We start from the raw sequence: 17,411 nt of genomic DNA on the forward strand, positions 1-17,411 counted from the left end.
GACCCTTTGGAAGGGTCAGGAGCGAATTTCCCTTTCTAGACCAAAATCATCATTCTTTCAATCCCAATCTTCTTTGCAAGGTAAAATCTCATCTCTCTTCACCCTAGGAACAAGGTTTTAAGCTCAAGCAAGGTTAAAAATATAGGCTTGTAAGGAATTCCGCTCTGGACCCTTTGGAAGGGTCAGGAGCGAAATTTCCTTCCTTGGCTAAAACACTCATTCCTCAACTCTTTCAAACATTCCCAAAGGCCACAACATGTTCATTCTCCCTTTCAACATGCCTTGGACATCAAAATTTGGTCGAACAAGGGAGGAAATGAGTCTTAGGTAGATTTTCGCTTTGGACCCTTTGGAAGGGTCAGGAGCGAAAATCTTGAGTTAGGCTTTGATTGCTCATTCTTCAAACTTCAATCTTCTTTGGAGGCAAACATAGATCATTTTCCACCTAAGGAACAAGGTTTCAAGCCTAAACAAGGTAGCAAATGAGGTTTGTAAGGAATTTCACTCTGGACCCTTTGGAAGGGTCAGGAGCGAAATTCTCTTTTGGGCTAAAATCTTGATCTTCCAAATCATCCCACTCCCTTTCAAGGCAAGAACATACTAATTCCTCCTTCATCATGCCCATGCCTAGCCAAAACAAGGAAGAAAACAAGAGATATAAGGATTTTGGCTCTGGACCCTTTGGAAGGGTCAAGAGCGAAAATCATGTTTTGAGCTTGATTCTTGACTTTTCCAACTCCAATCCTCTTTGAGAGGCAAGCATAGATCCTTTCTCTTGCATCTCCACCAAGATCTTGACTTTGGCTAGAGGGAAAATGACTGCTTTCAAGAATTTCGCTCTGGATCCTTTGGAAGGGTCAGGAGCGAAATTCACTTTTTAGGCTAGAATCCTTCATTTTTTTTTTACCTCCAAACACTCTCAAAGGCAAGATCATGTCCATTTCCCCTTTCAACATGCTTTGGACATCACAATTTGGTCAAATAGGGAAGGAAATGAGGTCTAGGAGGATTTTCGCTCTGGACCCTTTGGAAGGGTTAGGAGCGAAAATCATGATTTGGGCTTGATTCTTCCTTTTCAAAACACTTCTCAAGGCAAGAACACATCAAGACTCACACACAATGCCTAATAAACCAACGCCCATCCAAAACAAGGAAGGAAAATGAGGGTTATAAGGATTTTCGCTCTGGACCCTTTGGAAGGGTTAGGAGCGAAATTCTTCTCCCAGGCTAGAATCCATCATCCCAAGGTCTAAAATCTCTTCTCTAGTGGCAAAGTTGCATCAAGCCTTCTCAATTATGCCTCAAAAGTCTACAAACTTGGTCAAGCTAAGGAGAAAAATAGAGGAAATATGAATTTCGCTCTGGACCCTTTGGAAGGGTCAGGAGCGAAATTCACCTTAGGCCATGATCCTGACTTCATTTTTTTGCATTTCTTCATTCAAACAAGTGCTTTTGCCTTCATTCAAGCCTAGGAATGCGTTAGTTCTAGGTTTTGGTCAAAGTAGAATGTCTTATGGAGAATTTCGCTCTGGACCCTTTGGAAGGGTCAAGAGCGAAATTCGCTTTGGACCCTTTGGAAGGGTCAGGGGCGAAATTTGACTTTTTGAACTCTCCGTCAGGATCATTTTATGGAATATAACATTTAAGTATAAGAACTTATACTTTAAGTTATATTCCATATATACTTTCAGGATGTTTGAGAGTGGTTTCGGACCTCCAGGAGTTATATTGCAAAATCTAGTTTTTGGAGGATTCTTCAGTTTTCCAAACTTAGTCAAATTTCAGGATTAGGACATTCCAGACTTAGCCAAATTTCAGGGCATTTGTAGATCAGGATGACATTTCAGACTTCATCACTCACCAACTCGACCTAGCTCGGACCTTCAAGAATGATACCCACTCACAAAGCAAGACACAATTAGCAACGAGAGCAAAACCAGGCCCTAAGGAAGACTCTCAAAGAAACCCTAATTCTGGGGCCCTATGGACTCACCCTGGCTCAAGCAAAGCCTGCAATCCAACGATCCCCTCGACAGCACTCATCCTGCAAAGGCTAACAGACAAAACCCTAAAAGACCTAGAAAACAAACCCTAGAAAGCAAAAAGCAGGGGTCCCTATTTGCAATGGGGCGATGTGTGAATACGTCACAACAGGTTTGTACAACCACCATTACATTGGCCAATAAGAAATGAGGGTAGGTAAGATAAATAATATTTGGTGTAGCGCCATGTGTCACCTATCCCCTCCTTGAATGAATGTTGACTTGGTACCCTTTGATTGAACGAACGGTGACTAGGATGCCACCTCAGCTTGCCTTGCACACTTAATCCATTTGCCTTGTACATTCTTCATGTTCACAATGTTTGGAATCCCTTATGATACTTTGCATTCCATCCTTATGTTAAGGAATTCCATGAACTGTTCCCTTCTTATGTTTGGAAAATTTTCCAATCTTGGAATCCTGAAATATTTCCTTCCTTGACACACTTTGATATTGGAATTCTTTGATGTAGTTTCGGATTTCATAATGTGGAATCCCTTGTATTCATTTCTTGAACTTTCCCTTCATAGGGTGAAGTCTTCTTCATGATTGATCTAGTCCTCATCTTCAACTTTTCGGAATTTCTGTCCGGAAATCCCCATCCAATCTTTTGATGTATTGATCTTCCTTATCCGCATTGTGCACATCCTTCTTCACCTGAAGCCTTGATCATCATGCTTCCTTTCCTCATAACAGTCCTGCAAAACAAATAAGCATTGAATCAAACACTAGTATGATAAACTTGATTTCAACCTTGGTGGGAAATCCATCTACATGTGGACGAATCAGTTCTCAAAACATCCGCATTATCCTTGTCCATTCTTTCACTTGGTGGAAATTTGATGCCTATCTGGAAAACTTACTTCCTTTGTAATTCCGTACTCAAGTGGAAATCCGACCCTCATCCAGACTCACTGTGTTTGAACATCATGTGTTGAGTGGAAATTAGAACCTCATAGGGACTTTGTTCCTGACATTTGTCCCAACATGTGATAGGTAATCTTAGAAAATTGTAAAACCAATTCTGGAAAATATTAAGGTCCGGATTGAAATCTGGAAGATTTTCCTTAAGAAAAACCGATTTTCAGACTTATGATAAGTCTGATTACAATTGCTAAGTCTGAAGACGCCCCTGTAAACTCAAAAAATCAAGTATTTGGAGCCCAAAAATGAATGTCAAGGTCTGGAAATATCACTTGGAGGTCTGAAAACACTCAGAAAGTGACTGATTTTTGATATCAAAGTTGTAATAAAAGTCTGATTTTTTGAAGACAAAGTCTGAATACGCCCTCCAATGCCTGAAAATACTCAGAAAATGGTGTATAGAAGTCTGATTTTCTGAATCTTAAGTCTGAATACACCCTCTGAAAGTCTGAAAATGGCTCCAAAAAGTCTGAAGACACTCTGAAAATGAAGTTTCAGTCTGAAGACAACTTGGTATACTCAGAAAAATGTCAAAAATGGTGCCTGGAAGTATACGACAATTCTGAAAATGCTTGGAAAAGGGTGTGGAAAAGTTTGATTTTTAGTTCTTAAAGTCTGAAGACAGCCTTCCAAGGTCCAACAATGGCTACCCAATGTTTGAAGACAACCTGCAACTTCAATTGGAGGCCTATTACCCTATTGAATGTCTCCTACAAAATCCTTGCCAAGATTCTGGCCCTCAGACTTGAGGACATCTTGCCTAAATTTATATGCTCTACTCAAACCGGCTTCATCAAAGGTAGATATATCTTAGAGAATCTCATCACTAGATGGCAACCACACTTCAATGAGTTTTAATTTATTCTTGCTAAGTGTTGAGTTTTAATTTTGCCTTTGACATTGGGCAGCCATTGTTGGACCTTGGAAGGCTGCCCAAGGTTGCCTTTTTGCGAACTTTAATTTATTCTTGCTTCATCAAAGATAGATATATCTTAGACAATCTCATCACTAGATGGCAACCACACTTCCACCATATAGACCTTTCACCGCTAATGAAATCATTATTACTGACCCTACAATTGGATATCCATTTCCTAATAAATTCCCAGGCTTTCCAAATGGACTTAAAGACGAGAGCCTGCGGTGGAGACATGAAAGTTTCCAGCAATTAGGTCACAAAATGGGAGGGATTTCCAAGACTTGGCAAGCTTTGGCACCGCCAACCTAATATTGTTCCTGACAAGTACCTTCCAGGGCTCGTTACCTTCAAGCGCATGAAAAATCCATTTAGCAACGAGAGCAATGCCGTGTTTCTTTTTATTACCCTGCTCATCCGACCACAAGAAGTTTCTGATACATTTTTGAATCTCATTAACCTGGTAATTGCTAAACATCTATACCGAAGCATAATAAATGCTGTAAGAGGATAAGATCTTTTGACAAACTTGAAGTCTTCCTGCTAGAGATAGGTAGTGTTTTTCCCATTTATTCAATTTGGAGTCTATTTTGCTTTTGACCCACAACCACATCTCTTTTAAGCATGGTGAGACCAAAAAGGGGATATACAAATTTCTGACCTATTTGTAAGGTTCTCCCCATTGGTATCCAAAATTGCATAACCAATCAGGGGTCGATCTATCCACCCCAACAATATAGATTTAGATTGGGATATCTTAGCCCCAGAAGCTTCTCCAAAAGTCTTGAGTTTAGTGACCAGTGATTCCATGTTTCCTTCAGACAACTCAAGAAATAATGCAGTATCGTCAACAAATTTGATATTCAATAGGTTTGCATTGTTTGGGAGGGTTATTCCTCTAACTTTGGGTGAGAGATTATCCTCTCTCAGCAAGTAAAATATTGCATCAGAGGCAATAACAAATAAAGCAAGGGCCAGGGGACATCCTTGTTTGATAGATCTCCCTAGATTGAAAGCTTGAGTAGTAGAACCATTGATTTCTATTTGAGCAAAGGCTTGAAGCCTCATGATAATAAAACCCTATTCCACCCGATCATATGCCTTTTCTAAATGCAACAGGAACATGGCTACTTTTTGATTAGAAGTTTTAGCCTACTCCATGGGTTGCCATCTAGTGATGAGATTCTCTAAGATATATCTACCTTTGATGAAGCCGGTTTAAGTAGAGCATATAAATTTAGGCAAGATGTCCTCAAGTCTGAGGGCGAGAATCTTGGCAAGGATTTTGTAGGAGACATTCAATAGGGTAATAGGCCTCCAATTCTTAATCAGGGATTTGTCCCCTTCTTTGGGAAGGAGCTTAATGGTACCCTTATTAATGTCTAAACCAAGTGAACCTTCCTCAATGGCTTCCTCATATACTAATATAGCAGATCTTCACTAACCCAATCTATGCTAGCCTTATAGAATTCAACAGGAAGTCCATGCAGTCCTGGAGCCTTCTCAATCTCCAAGGCCCCAATGGCCTTTTTAACTTCTTTCACTTTGATAGGCCTCTTGAGCATTTGAGCATCCTCACTAGAAATAAGGTTCGGGGTTAGGTTCTTGCAAAAACCCCTAGCAGCAATAGAGAGGGGTTGTCCTTAGAGGTAAAGAGCTTTTGATAAAACAAGAGAAATTCTTCTTTATTTTCTTCCACATCTGTAATCTCCTTCCATCTACCCAGAGTCTATCAATCCTCTCTCTGCATACCTTTTGCTTCAACATATTGAAAAACAAATTGGAGCCTTTATCTCCTTGCTATAACCAGTTCAGTCTTGCTCTGGTCTTTGCTCCTGTGACCTTAACTTGCTGTAACTTCCTCAAGCAATCTTTGGCTCGAGCCACTGAATGTGAAAAACGAATATTGTTAGGTTCTTTTTGGACCAAAGATTCAACTTTGTGCAGATTATCCGTTAGGATCCTCTCAGAAAACCTGTAGTCTTTTGCCTTTTTTCTTCCAACAGTATTGAGCAGACATTGCCAACTACTGACATTCCTATTCAACCTTTTAATACTAGATTTGTGGCCATTATTCCACTTATTGATCTGCCTGATAATGAAAACAACAGTAAGCACATCCTGATCCTCCAATAGCTTAGTGTTTAAGATGAACTTATCTTGTTTGAGAGATCTAATAGGCACAGTCCGTGAAGCAAATTTGAGACACAATCGGATGATGTTCTGAGAGTGAGTATGGCCACACCGATAGAGTGAGTATGGTTTTATGTCCTTATTAGCATAAAACCTATCAAGCCTTCAATATATTCTTTAATGGCCTTTTTGAAAATTACACCATGTAAACCATATTCCCTTATACTCATGTCTTAATCCTTCTAAGGGATCAAAAAGACTCTTTATTCTTCATCCTGCCCCAGTGCAGTTTCTCACCTCCTTTCCAATCCATGCTCACACCTCCCACCTTGTCCTCCTGAGATTTAGTCATATTAAAATCACCCCCAATGATCCAGGGGATGTCTGGGAGAGAACTTATCCACTGCCATAGCTTCGATCTCTCCCTATAATCATTTGAAGAATAAACCGAAAAGACTCCAATTATGGAATTGCCTAGGTTAAGAGTGACCCAGACCAATCTATTACAAGGTGAGGACCCAAAATTCAGGATAGAGTCCCTCCATTTAGCATTAATAAGCAGGACAATCCCTCCTTTACCTTTATCATGTTGAGTAGCAACTTGATATGCATCTTTCCAAATGAAGTTTAAATTCACTTCCAATGTGAACTTGACTGCTTTGACTTCTTGCAGCATAATAATGTTTGCATCCTTATGCTGATTGAGAAACCTTTTGACAATATGCTTCCTGATTGAGATACTCTTCATCATAAACAAGGGGGTATTAATTAGAATTTTTGGCAGTTATAAAACTGCTAAAGCATTTGGGAAATTCTGTCTTCGCATCAACTTTCTTAGGAAGGGGGGATATTTTGCTCTTGGAGCCTCTTGGCCTCCCTCTTTTCCGCCTACGGTGGGCGATTGGATCTTTGTCAGCCATTCCAATAGGATCTCCTCCATCAAGATCACCTTCATCCTGCAACTCACTACCATAATCAAGATCCCCACTTGTGACCGAATTGTTGGAGGTCATTTCTGCCTCCACCTCGGACTCACGATTGTCATCTTCATTGGAGTCCTCACAAATGTTCACATCAGACTCACCATAGTCGGCAAGCTTGGGCAACATATCAAGGTTAGAATTTCCAATTGATGGGTCAGCAATTTTGATCTCATAATAGGCACTATCAACATCAAGGCCATCTTTTTGCACATAAGAGATAAGCTCTGGGCCAGCATTGAGCTGGGGGGCTGGAGGAACAACCTCAACCCCTCAGGGATCTAGAACCTCATGGCCTTCAATAGGGACAACACTCTCTAACGATGGTTTAGATAAAACTTCAAACTTGTCGACGGTCTCTGGCTCACCGGGGGGAGAGACTTTTCCCCCCGCTCTGTCCAACTCACTATTTTCATGTTCTATCTCTTCAAATTATCTAACAATACATTTAACCAATGAATGCCTGCAATTACTAGAGAACCTAATCTCATGCGGGGTATCAAAAGCATCATCTTCCATGGGCACCGAACAAGAACCAATTTTAGGGGGGGCCATTTGAGGTGTGATACGCTTGCTTTGAATAGATTCTTTAATCTTATCTAATACCAATTGTTGGGCGTTCTTTTTCCTGACCTTTCGAGACTTAGGAACAACAAATTGATTAGAATCCTTATGAGATTCACCGATCTGCGTAATGGCCTTGGAAACTGCCAAATGAGGAGGGGCTTCAACATGGAACACCCCAAATTCAGCTGATTGATCGATCACTGGAAGATCCTGTTGTGACCATTTCACACATAACCCCACCAAAATGGGGACCCCCTCTTTTGCTTCCAAGATTAGCAGTCAGTTGGTCAAGTTGTTAGCTCTCGAGGTTAGACTATTGCCTTTGTCTAATGGCCTTGTCGACCTTAATGAGCTAAAGATGATTTTCGTAGGCTAAGAGGTGTGTAGAAGGATTGAGATCATTAATGTCGCCTAGCACTAGGTCGGTTAGGGTTTGAGATTAGGGTTTGCATCAGTTGTGTTGAAACATCAAGATCTAGAGCGAAGGAGCCTTAGGTGGCTAAAGAATGAAGTATTGAATCTGGCAAGCTTAACTTTGGATGCAAATGAAGTGCAATGGTCTCCCAATTTGCCGCCTAAGAGATGGAATGCAAAGGTAAGTTATATATTTGACCAAGTGTTGGAGTTGCAAAAGTGGTAATCAACATTGACAAGATCAACACTTGCAAAGGTGGTGTAAAAATCCGACTCAATAGCTAACTTGCAATGGTCACTTCAAGAGCCACCTCAAGCAAATCTTGCAATGGTACCTTGGAAGGCCGCCTAGGTGTTGTAATGCAATGCTATCTTAAAATGCTACCTTCATCAAAAGTTGCAATGGTCATCTCAAAAGCCGATCCAAAGGTTTGATTGCAATGGTCTTCTAAATAGCCACCTTGACCTCAACTTGCAATGCCCCTTCAAATTTCCGCCAAGGTGATCAACATGCAATGGTTTTCTAAATAGCCTCCAAGACCATAACATGCAATGACCCCTTAAAATATCACTCAATGGCTAACTTGCAATGGTCTTATCAAAAGCCAAAGAAGTCAAAAGTTGCAATGGTGTCCTGAATTTCTGCCAAGATCTTAACTTGCAATGGTCACTTCAAAAGCCGCTTCAAGGGCTTAGTTGCAATGACCCCTTAAATTTCCGCCTTGATCAATGCTTGCAATGACCCCATGAAATTCCACCCAAGGCATTAGTTGCAATGGTCATCAAAATGTCCACCTTGAACTTGCAATGCTACCCTAAAAAGCTGCCAAACTTATAAAGACAAAAAACAATGTTATGAGCAACAAAATGTAATGTTGGCCTTCATAGTGGAGAGCGCTTAGCACAATAACAAATTTAATATTTTTAAAAAGGAGTGTAAGTCGGCCTAGAAAAGTTTAAGATGAAGAGACAGACCCTTTAGCCTCCAACGCTTATATTAAGAAGGCATTCATCCTCATTCTTAAGACATCAATTACAAGCAGCTCTGCAATTCACTGAGACAGCGAATTTCATAAGACAACATACAGATTTGTAAGGGCGAATTTCTCTTCATTAGCAAAGCGAATCTGATCATTACACATCTTTGATAAAAAAAAAAATCAGTCTGGAGATTAACATTCTGATCTGCATCTCTGAAGATATAATTTTGAAGGGCGAAATCAATTCAACATTCAGATTTTCATCTCTGAATTCACAATTTTGAGGGTGAAATTGTTTACATCAACAAGGCGAACTTTATCATTTCACAAACTGCAAGAAGGGCAAATAGGAAGAGAAGTCGATTTGAAGATCAATACTCAGATTTTCATTTTTTGAAAGCTAAATTATCCTACAGCAGTGATCTTGGATAAAACGTTTGATCATTTCATTGATCAAACATACATTGGCAAGGAGAGTGGAATCGAATTGAAGATCACTATTCTGATTTTAAGAGTAGTTTCAGATCAAAGTCTGACTGTAAACAACCCTACATCTGCACATAAACGGTGAAATAAGGTCAAATCAGACCTTAACATTTTTGGTAGACTGTCATTTGTAAGAACGTATTCCTATGCAAAACCTAGGATCTGATAAATTGCTATAAAGGATTGAAAGATTAAGCTCATTTTATTATTTTCAGGTCTGATTTTGTCCTAGAGCTGTAGCTTACAGGTTTTAACAAAAGTTTTGTTTGCCTTAGCAAAGGTAAGATAGGGTATTGAACAAATTGGATATTAAAATACTCTTATCTATCCCTCAAAATTGCAAGGGTCACATCCATTTGGTAACAAACTTATATTGTTTGCAGGTTAATGACTCAAGCGAGGGCACGAGGAAACAAAAGGCAGGTCCAGATGAAGAACGAATTCAAAGATACACTCTTTGAAACCAAGCTTACTTTCAAATGGCGAAAGATTGGCGACACCAACTTTGGCACACCGACATGGAGGATTTTCGAGATTGAGTGTTTGGTAAAGGCAATACAGCACTTCAAAGATGGCGAAGAAGCTCACAAGGAATGGCATCACTCACATTGCAAGTTTCCCACCAGCAGTGCAATGTAGTGAATTGGTCCTAGAATGCGCAAAACATTATGACTCAGAGAGGAGAGTTATAATAGCACTGGATGGGAGCAAGATAGCATACCTCACCGAGCTATCTATAGCTGAAGTATTCAATGTGCACACATATGACAAGTTAATTTACAAGAGTAAGGATGATATCCTCAACAAGAATTGGGTCGTAAACCATGGAGTAGTACTAAGAGAGTACCCAAGAAGATGCTCCTCAAATCGGATTTCAAGGAAGGAATAGCTGAGCTCAAATGATGCTGAACAAGGTCATGGGATCTCCACAATCGCCATCCTACGGCTCTTGGATGTGGTACTACATAGAAGAAGTAATTAAAGGTGCCAACATAATCAATTGGGCTAAGATAGTCAGTGATAATCTACATGAGCAGTTGAGGAATGTTGACCAATCTAAGACATTTTATACGAGCTCATACTTGGTATACATTTTGGCAAGATATGTAAAATACAAAGGTTTGAATAATAGAGCGCTTGTTGGACCAGCAGAAGGACAAATGCTCTCGTACGATGCATATCCATCCACAGTTGCAATTAAGAAATAACGTTGCTCATTTCAAATGGGCGAATGATGCATTCACCATGCACATTGCGAGAAGATTGCAAGGAGGCACTCATATCAGATTATCCAAGGAGTCAATGAACCGGATAAACAAGTATGGATGTTGGTATACTCAATTTCCAAAATTCACATATTTGAGGATACGAGGGTGTTCTTCATATGCCTATTGATTACCAAGATATCCTACTGACATAATGATGTTTTTAGAAGTGTCCAAACAATTGCTCGAGTATGATGCAATCAAGAAGAAAAGGAAGAAAGCAAAGACTACTTTCCCACTCTCGGTGGGAAAATCACTTGAAACATGCCCTACCTATTTCGCAGCACAAGCAACAGAGAAAGAACCACAATACTATAATCTCAGGACTCACACCTCAAGAAGCTATGATCCCTATCACAACATCCAAACAGTGAATAAAGAGAGGTTTACCCACATCATGCATGTAGAAGATCATTGCGCTAATGCAGCTGCTGATTTGGAGATAAGAGAAAGAACATACTCCAGTATTGTGGGTACCGGATCAGATTGAAGGGGATGAAGATGTGATATTACCACACTACAAAAAAGAAGAAGATAAGCCCCTTCCTTCAATATATTGGCATGCTCTTGAGGTGACTCAATTAGAACTTGTAAATCAAATAGTGCAAGACAAACACCAGGAAATGGATATTGTATCAATCAGATAAGTTGAGAGCAAAAGGCATCACCTTGACATATGACTGAATGGACAATGAAGAATCATCATCCTATCAATATGAAGAATCAGAGGAGTCCGAAGATGAGAATGCAGGAAATGAAGCACACACAAGGAGAGAGCAATCAACAGGATATCCCTGAAAGTTCACAATCCCAAGCAAATAAGAGGAAAAGGATGGATGATAATGCAGCTCAGCAAAAGAAGCAAAAATCAACAAGGACTCCATCTACCACTAGTATTCCTTCTGAAAGAGAAGTGAATATTTTTGTAGATATGAATGCAGCATTGAAAGGGAAGAACATCTCGTAGGAAGACGAAGGAGTTGTTCATAATACACTAGATAGAAGGAGTGTCAATGAATCGAATGACACCAATCAGCAAGAGGAGCAAGAGGTTTATTCACCACCCCATGATGAACATATCTATGATCAGCAAGTCAATACCAATGAAGAAGTACAAGACATGGATGTTGAGGATCAAAATCAAGGACATCATCAAGACACATTGATGGCCCCCAATAGCAACCAGCAACAATCTGATTTAGAAGAATTGGATGATCAGGGACCTGAATGGCTGAAAGAAAGAATGAAGAAGAAGCCTGTGATGATAGTAGATGAGGTTAGAGATTTGGATACTTTGCTTGCAAGAGCGGAGCTGAACGAAGAAAAGAAGCCTAAGAAGTTTCCCAAATATGATAAGCCCAGGGATCAAATCACTGCAAAAGATAATGACATAAGGGAGATAGACCCCCTATCACTCACACTCAAGTTATTGAAGAGTTTAGAGGATCAGCCTACATGGAAGAGCAATTGGAAATCAAAGTCAGAAAGAAGAGGCAATTGAAAGAAGAAAACAAACAATTGATAGATTACATCCATCGTATGTTTTCCAAACAAGAGGAAGATGCACCTCCTCCACTTCAAATACTTTCCAAAGAAATGGTTGAAAGGGTAGAAGAAACGAGGATAATAGCTCAAACTACTAAGACATGGATCGAGAATGCTTTTCAGCAAGCTAGTGCCTTCACTCACGAGTATTTACAAACTTATGATAGTCACCACATTCTTGTGCAAAATCCAGAACATTATGGAGATATGAACTTCAATTGAAGTTCATCCAAGATAAGAAAGACCATTCCACGTTTACAAGCATTGAAGGAAATCCCCAAACAAATGCTGATTGATGGTGGAGTAATGGAAGCAAAAGCAATTTATGACTTCAACAGATGGTATTGCATTTTGGTGACTAAGAAGGAAATTATTGATAAGACAAAAGATGATTGCATCAAGATGGAGGAATCACTCAAAGCAATTCAAGAACAACTCATCATTTCAACTAGAGAAATGTTCCTGCAAGATATGCTTGATGAAGATGGTTTTAGTGCTCAAGAATTGCATAATCAAGTGAAGTCTATCTTCTCGCCAACCACAAGATTCTTAGATGTTGTTTTGATGGGAACATGTTAATTGATGGCCTTCATGGGAATGTTTCGAAAACAGGAGATGGAATGGCAAAAGGTCTTTGCTACTTGTGCTGATGCATTGGAGGTGATCGAGTTCAAACTCGATAATTTGCCTAACTTGTCCATGGAGGAGCTCAATGTAGTAATGTCCAGATTCATTGCATTTGCCATCAAAGAAAAGGATCAAGGAAATGAGCTTCTAGAAGAAAGCTTGTTATGAGCTGCATATGATGTTTATTTTGTCATTGGTGGAGATTTTCTTGAAGTTTGTGTCAAAACATGCGTTATTCCTATTGGTCGATTATGTAGTTGGTTAGTTGGCGACAACTAACCCTAATTAGGGTTTTGATCTCAACCGTCAATTTCAGGGCAATCTTGGCCCTCTATTTCATTTTGGAGCTCTATATAAGCTGCCATTTCTGTATTTGTATGTGTGGGAGGAACTTGAACAGTTGTTGCTACTGTGCTGCTAGATTTATAAAGACATTAAAGTGTGGTGTTTTCTACTTAATCTTTGTAGCATATGCATGGTTATTCATCTTCTCAATCCAAGTTTTAGAATTTTGTTGAAGTATTAGAATTGAATGATAGAATGTTGCGTATGATTTATGGTGGAACTTTTAATCCATACCACTAGCTGTTTGTTCATTGCAAATATGCCTTGTGTGGTCAACTGGAATGTTTAAATGTGCTTATGTTCAATTATTATTTAATCATTGATACGCATCTAGTTGGTGTTGTCTTTGCTTGATAATGATTGGAAATTCATCTGATTTCTTTAGAAGATTGCATTAACCTTAGTGGAGTTGTTCTTGTTCTGGCAAAACTAAGACTAGTTGAGTTTCACTAAGATCATCCTTCATCCTTGCATTCCTAAATATAGTTTTAGGATCTCTCAACCCTCACCTTTTGCTATTTTTTGATAAATGTCTAGTAGTAGTAGTGAGAGAGCTTCATTGCATATCACTTAAACACCATTCCTTGAGCATTCATGTCCTAAGAATATGTAAGGCTCCTTGATGAAACAACAAACACAACGATCAGTTGTGCTCATCCACACGTTGTGACCCGACATTCATGAAACTTGGAGTTGTCTCAAGTGATCCTTAAGCCAATCTTTAGCATTTGAGTAACTTTGTTCAAGAGAGGATAAGATACTTTTGGGTATTTTATTTTGTGTTCGCATGTGCATGAAAAACACATCAATAGATCCTTAGGAGGTTCGGCTAAAACCTTTATTATGGCCTCCTTAAGAGACTCAAGTTTATCCATCAATGGGGAGTTGTCAAGACGATTGGAATCTGGCGGGGAGGGATTCTTATCACCCGCATTGGTCTCTGTAAACGACTTCCCAAAATTGGAATTCTTATTAGCCACTTTCTTAAAGGAGAGAATAGGACAATTCCGTCTAATATGCCCTTTGCGTCTACAAAGAAAGCACGCGTTAACCCCACCAAGGGTTTCAATAAGACATGAAAGGAGGTCATTGTCCAATTTGACGTCAATGAATCAGGGAATGTCCTTACAAGGGTTAACCAACACCAGAACATGGGCATCTAAATGTGTGCATGAGGCTAGGGGGTTATAAATCACAATGACTCTGCCAATTGGTTCAATAATCTGTGGAATGAATTTCCACAATATAGGCAGAAGACTCTTAATTTGAATCCACCTAGGGAAAGACAACACAAGTATTTCATCATTAACTGCATCATGGGTCCAATTTAGGGCTTGAAATGTGCATTTACCAACAGCCCAAAATTTTTTCTTAATGACCTCCGCCTGAGACTTATTATCCTTAAAGAAAATCACAAATAAGCTGATCATGCGACAAAAAGAAATATGAAAATCTAACTTTTTAATCCAAACATTTTTAATCTAGTCATCCATAAATTTTCTGGCCAGGCATTTATCTACATCCACAACCACTAAAAAGATTGCAATATCTTTAATCCTATTCTTTTCCAAATCAATGGCTTTAGCCATGAAATCATAGAAGCAATAGATAGAGTAGACAAGGGAGGGCTGGGGCACTTACCTCTTCTCCATTGTTCGCCATCACTCTTAGAGTCTGAAGAACTCACCACAAGAAATTTTGCCTCCTCGAGAATAGAGAAGGCCAAATCTATTAGGGCATCTTTAAAAGACTTTGCATTATTTCTTTCGACCTCTTCCGGCGAGGTCATCGGACGGTCAATAGTTAATGCCTGTCCTCTAGAAGAGTCTCCCATGGGAGATCATAAACATCTGCACGCACTACCTGGGTGGACAACACACATCGCAACGCAAGAAATAAATGCAGAAAAGAAAAGAAATAACAGGATAAGTTGGGGCTTACCCACGTGGAGGTGGCCTTACCACCTCCTCCACACATCATGGTCGACCCCCTCTCAAACCCTTCGAACGCTCCCGTGTCACGCAAGTTGCAGAGCCCATCTCTCACCAACGATGTAATAATTAAAATCGTTATATGATAGCTTTCATAGTTTCTTGCTTCCTTGGCCTTCTGTACATTCTGACAACTACTGATTTTCAGAGTTTCTGACTAACTGTGATAGTCACCAAGGACGATGACACTTCCTGGACTGAAACTTTAGGCAGACAGTTACCAATAGTTGCAGTTATGGATATGAATAGATGCTAACGACTTCAGACATGGGCAATCTTAAAGTTTGTTATGCCGTAAGGCATTTAAGTAAGAACAGGATATATTTTCAACTTTAAAGTGATTGAAATAAGCCAAGTTTGCAGTGTCTTTTATTACCATCCAGGTGTTCTGTTAGAAAAGTAGAATGCATTCAGTTCTTTTGCAGGATTTTGCAGTGTAAAATGCTGGAGATTTAGAGTGATATGCTCGTAGAGTACTATTGCTTTTCTCAGAGAATGGACATGAATACATACTTAAAAAGTTCTTTATGCTTGGAAAGGCTATGTATTGTACCTAGCTCATCTTATTGTGATGTATATGGGACTTATGGATTAACCAATATAAAGCATAATTGGATTATTGTTTTTGTGGGACTGAAATTGAATTCCACATGCACAGTTATGTGGAATTCCTTATGCTTGGCAAATTGTATGGAAGTATAATTGGAATGTTGCTTTTGCAGGGCTCAAAGAAGAAGAAAAATAGCGATTTGAAGTATGACATATTTGGTTGGATTGTACTTGCTGTTGGCATAGTAGCATGGGTGGGAATGGCCAAATCTCATGTCCCTCCACCTCCACCTCCATCGTTATAAAACTTCTTCTATCACATAGAAGCTTTATAGATATATTTTATCTTACGATATTTTAAATTGCTAATTTTGTTGTAGCAGTAGAAATCTGTATGCTTTACTGTATAGAGGTATGGATGCAATTATTTTTCTGCTAGTTTTTGTTTGCATAGTTGGATATAATATATTCTTGTAAGTCAGAGAGAGTAGGTCTGTTACTTGTGGGGATGCCAAACAATTATATTTTTGTTATTTTCTGTTTTTGTAGGTAAAAATAATATAATAAAAAATCTTAAAGAGAGTGAGACCTTGACTCGCAGAGATACTGAATAGATTAATTTTATGTTATTTTTTCAAGTAGAAGTTTATGTATTTCAAGTACAAGATTATTCATTATATATTTGTGGATCAGATGCATGACAAGAGTAGAAATTTCAGTTTTTGTAGATAAAGCCCAAGAATGAACCTTCCATACCGAGTTAGATAGTTTTAAATGAGAATTTACTTAAGATAATCATATATACTTTTAAATGTACTATTCTCTCTGTTATTAGAGGTACTAGAGAGACGACTATAATACAGAAACTGACCGCAGGATACTAATAGCAGTATCCAAGTTAGCCAGAGAAGACAGCATTAAAAAATACGGTAGAAGTCCTTAATGCAAAAAATAAACTTGGTAAGTTCCTGCAAATGCTACCACGAGGTGTAGCTATACTAATGCTGCTGTTGGATAAGATGCCTCAAAGTGATTGATATCAAGATGTTTTTTCATGAATGTATGTCAGTAATTATTGGTAGTTAAATAGGGGTTTTCATTGATCAGATACTTAAATGCTGGGACAGGGTCAACTGAAATATCTAGCTGCACTTGTTGCACGACAGAGAAGCCTTCAATAGATTGAACTATAGAGCTTAAGGTCATCAAGAATCAGTCTGCAGTCATACAAGCTAATCTCAAGCATGCTTTCTATGTAGTGAGGTTTCTTTCAGTGCATTTATGATAATATGCAATGTTTCTGCTGATTTAATTGCCAGCATGTTTTGAAAATAGTATTGACCCCTTAACATTTTCAGCATATGAATGAAATGTAATAAAGGCATGAAGGTGAAGGTGCTGATGCCATATGGCATGCACTGAAGAAACTCAGGGTGTAGTAAGCACCGGATATGATGGGAAAGGGATGCTGGAAATTGAGTGGTAATTGACTATTTGAAAACAGTTGCCGGATGCCACAAACTATGCATCAAAGGCCGGCATGCATTGTAGTTTTATTGGCAAAGTTTATCTAGAGTACTAATCACAAACTTTTCCCGAGCATGATAAGATGAAATTTGTATAAGGTTAACTAGCTGAGCTGGAATT

General features: G+C 39.1%; 1 protein-coding gene across 1 annotated transcript in view; it reads left to right on the forward strand.

Annotated features, from left to right (window-relative positions):
• LOC131032090 (mitochondrial import receptor subunit TOM20) overlaps positions 1 to 16,350 on the forward strand; it is a 100,228-nt gene extending 83,878 nt beyond the window's left edge. Inside the window, exon 6 of the mRNA XM_057963011.2 lies at positions 15,938 to 16,350. Within this exon, the coding sequence (XP_057818994.2) occupies positions 15,938 to 16,069 (132 nt within the window). The 3' untranslated portion in view covers positions 16,070 to 16,350. The remainder of the gene's footprint in view (positions 1 to 15,937) is intronic.
• Positions 16,351 to 17,411: the final 1,061 nt, after the last annotated feature.

Source organism: Cryptomeria japonica, chromosome 6 (genome assembly GCF_030272615.1).
Source record: "Cryptomeria japonica chromosome 6, Sugi_1.0, whole genome shotgun sequence".
NCBI classification, from domain to species: domain Eukaryota; kingdom Viridiplantae; phylum Streptophyta; class Pinopsida; order Cupressales; family Cupressaceae; genus Cryptomeria; species Cryptomeria japonica.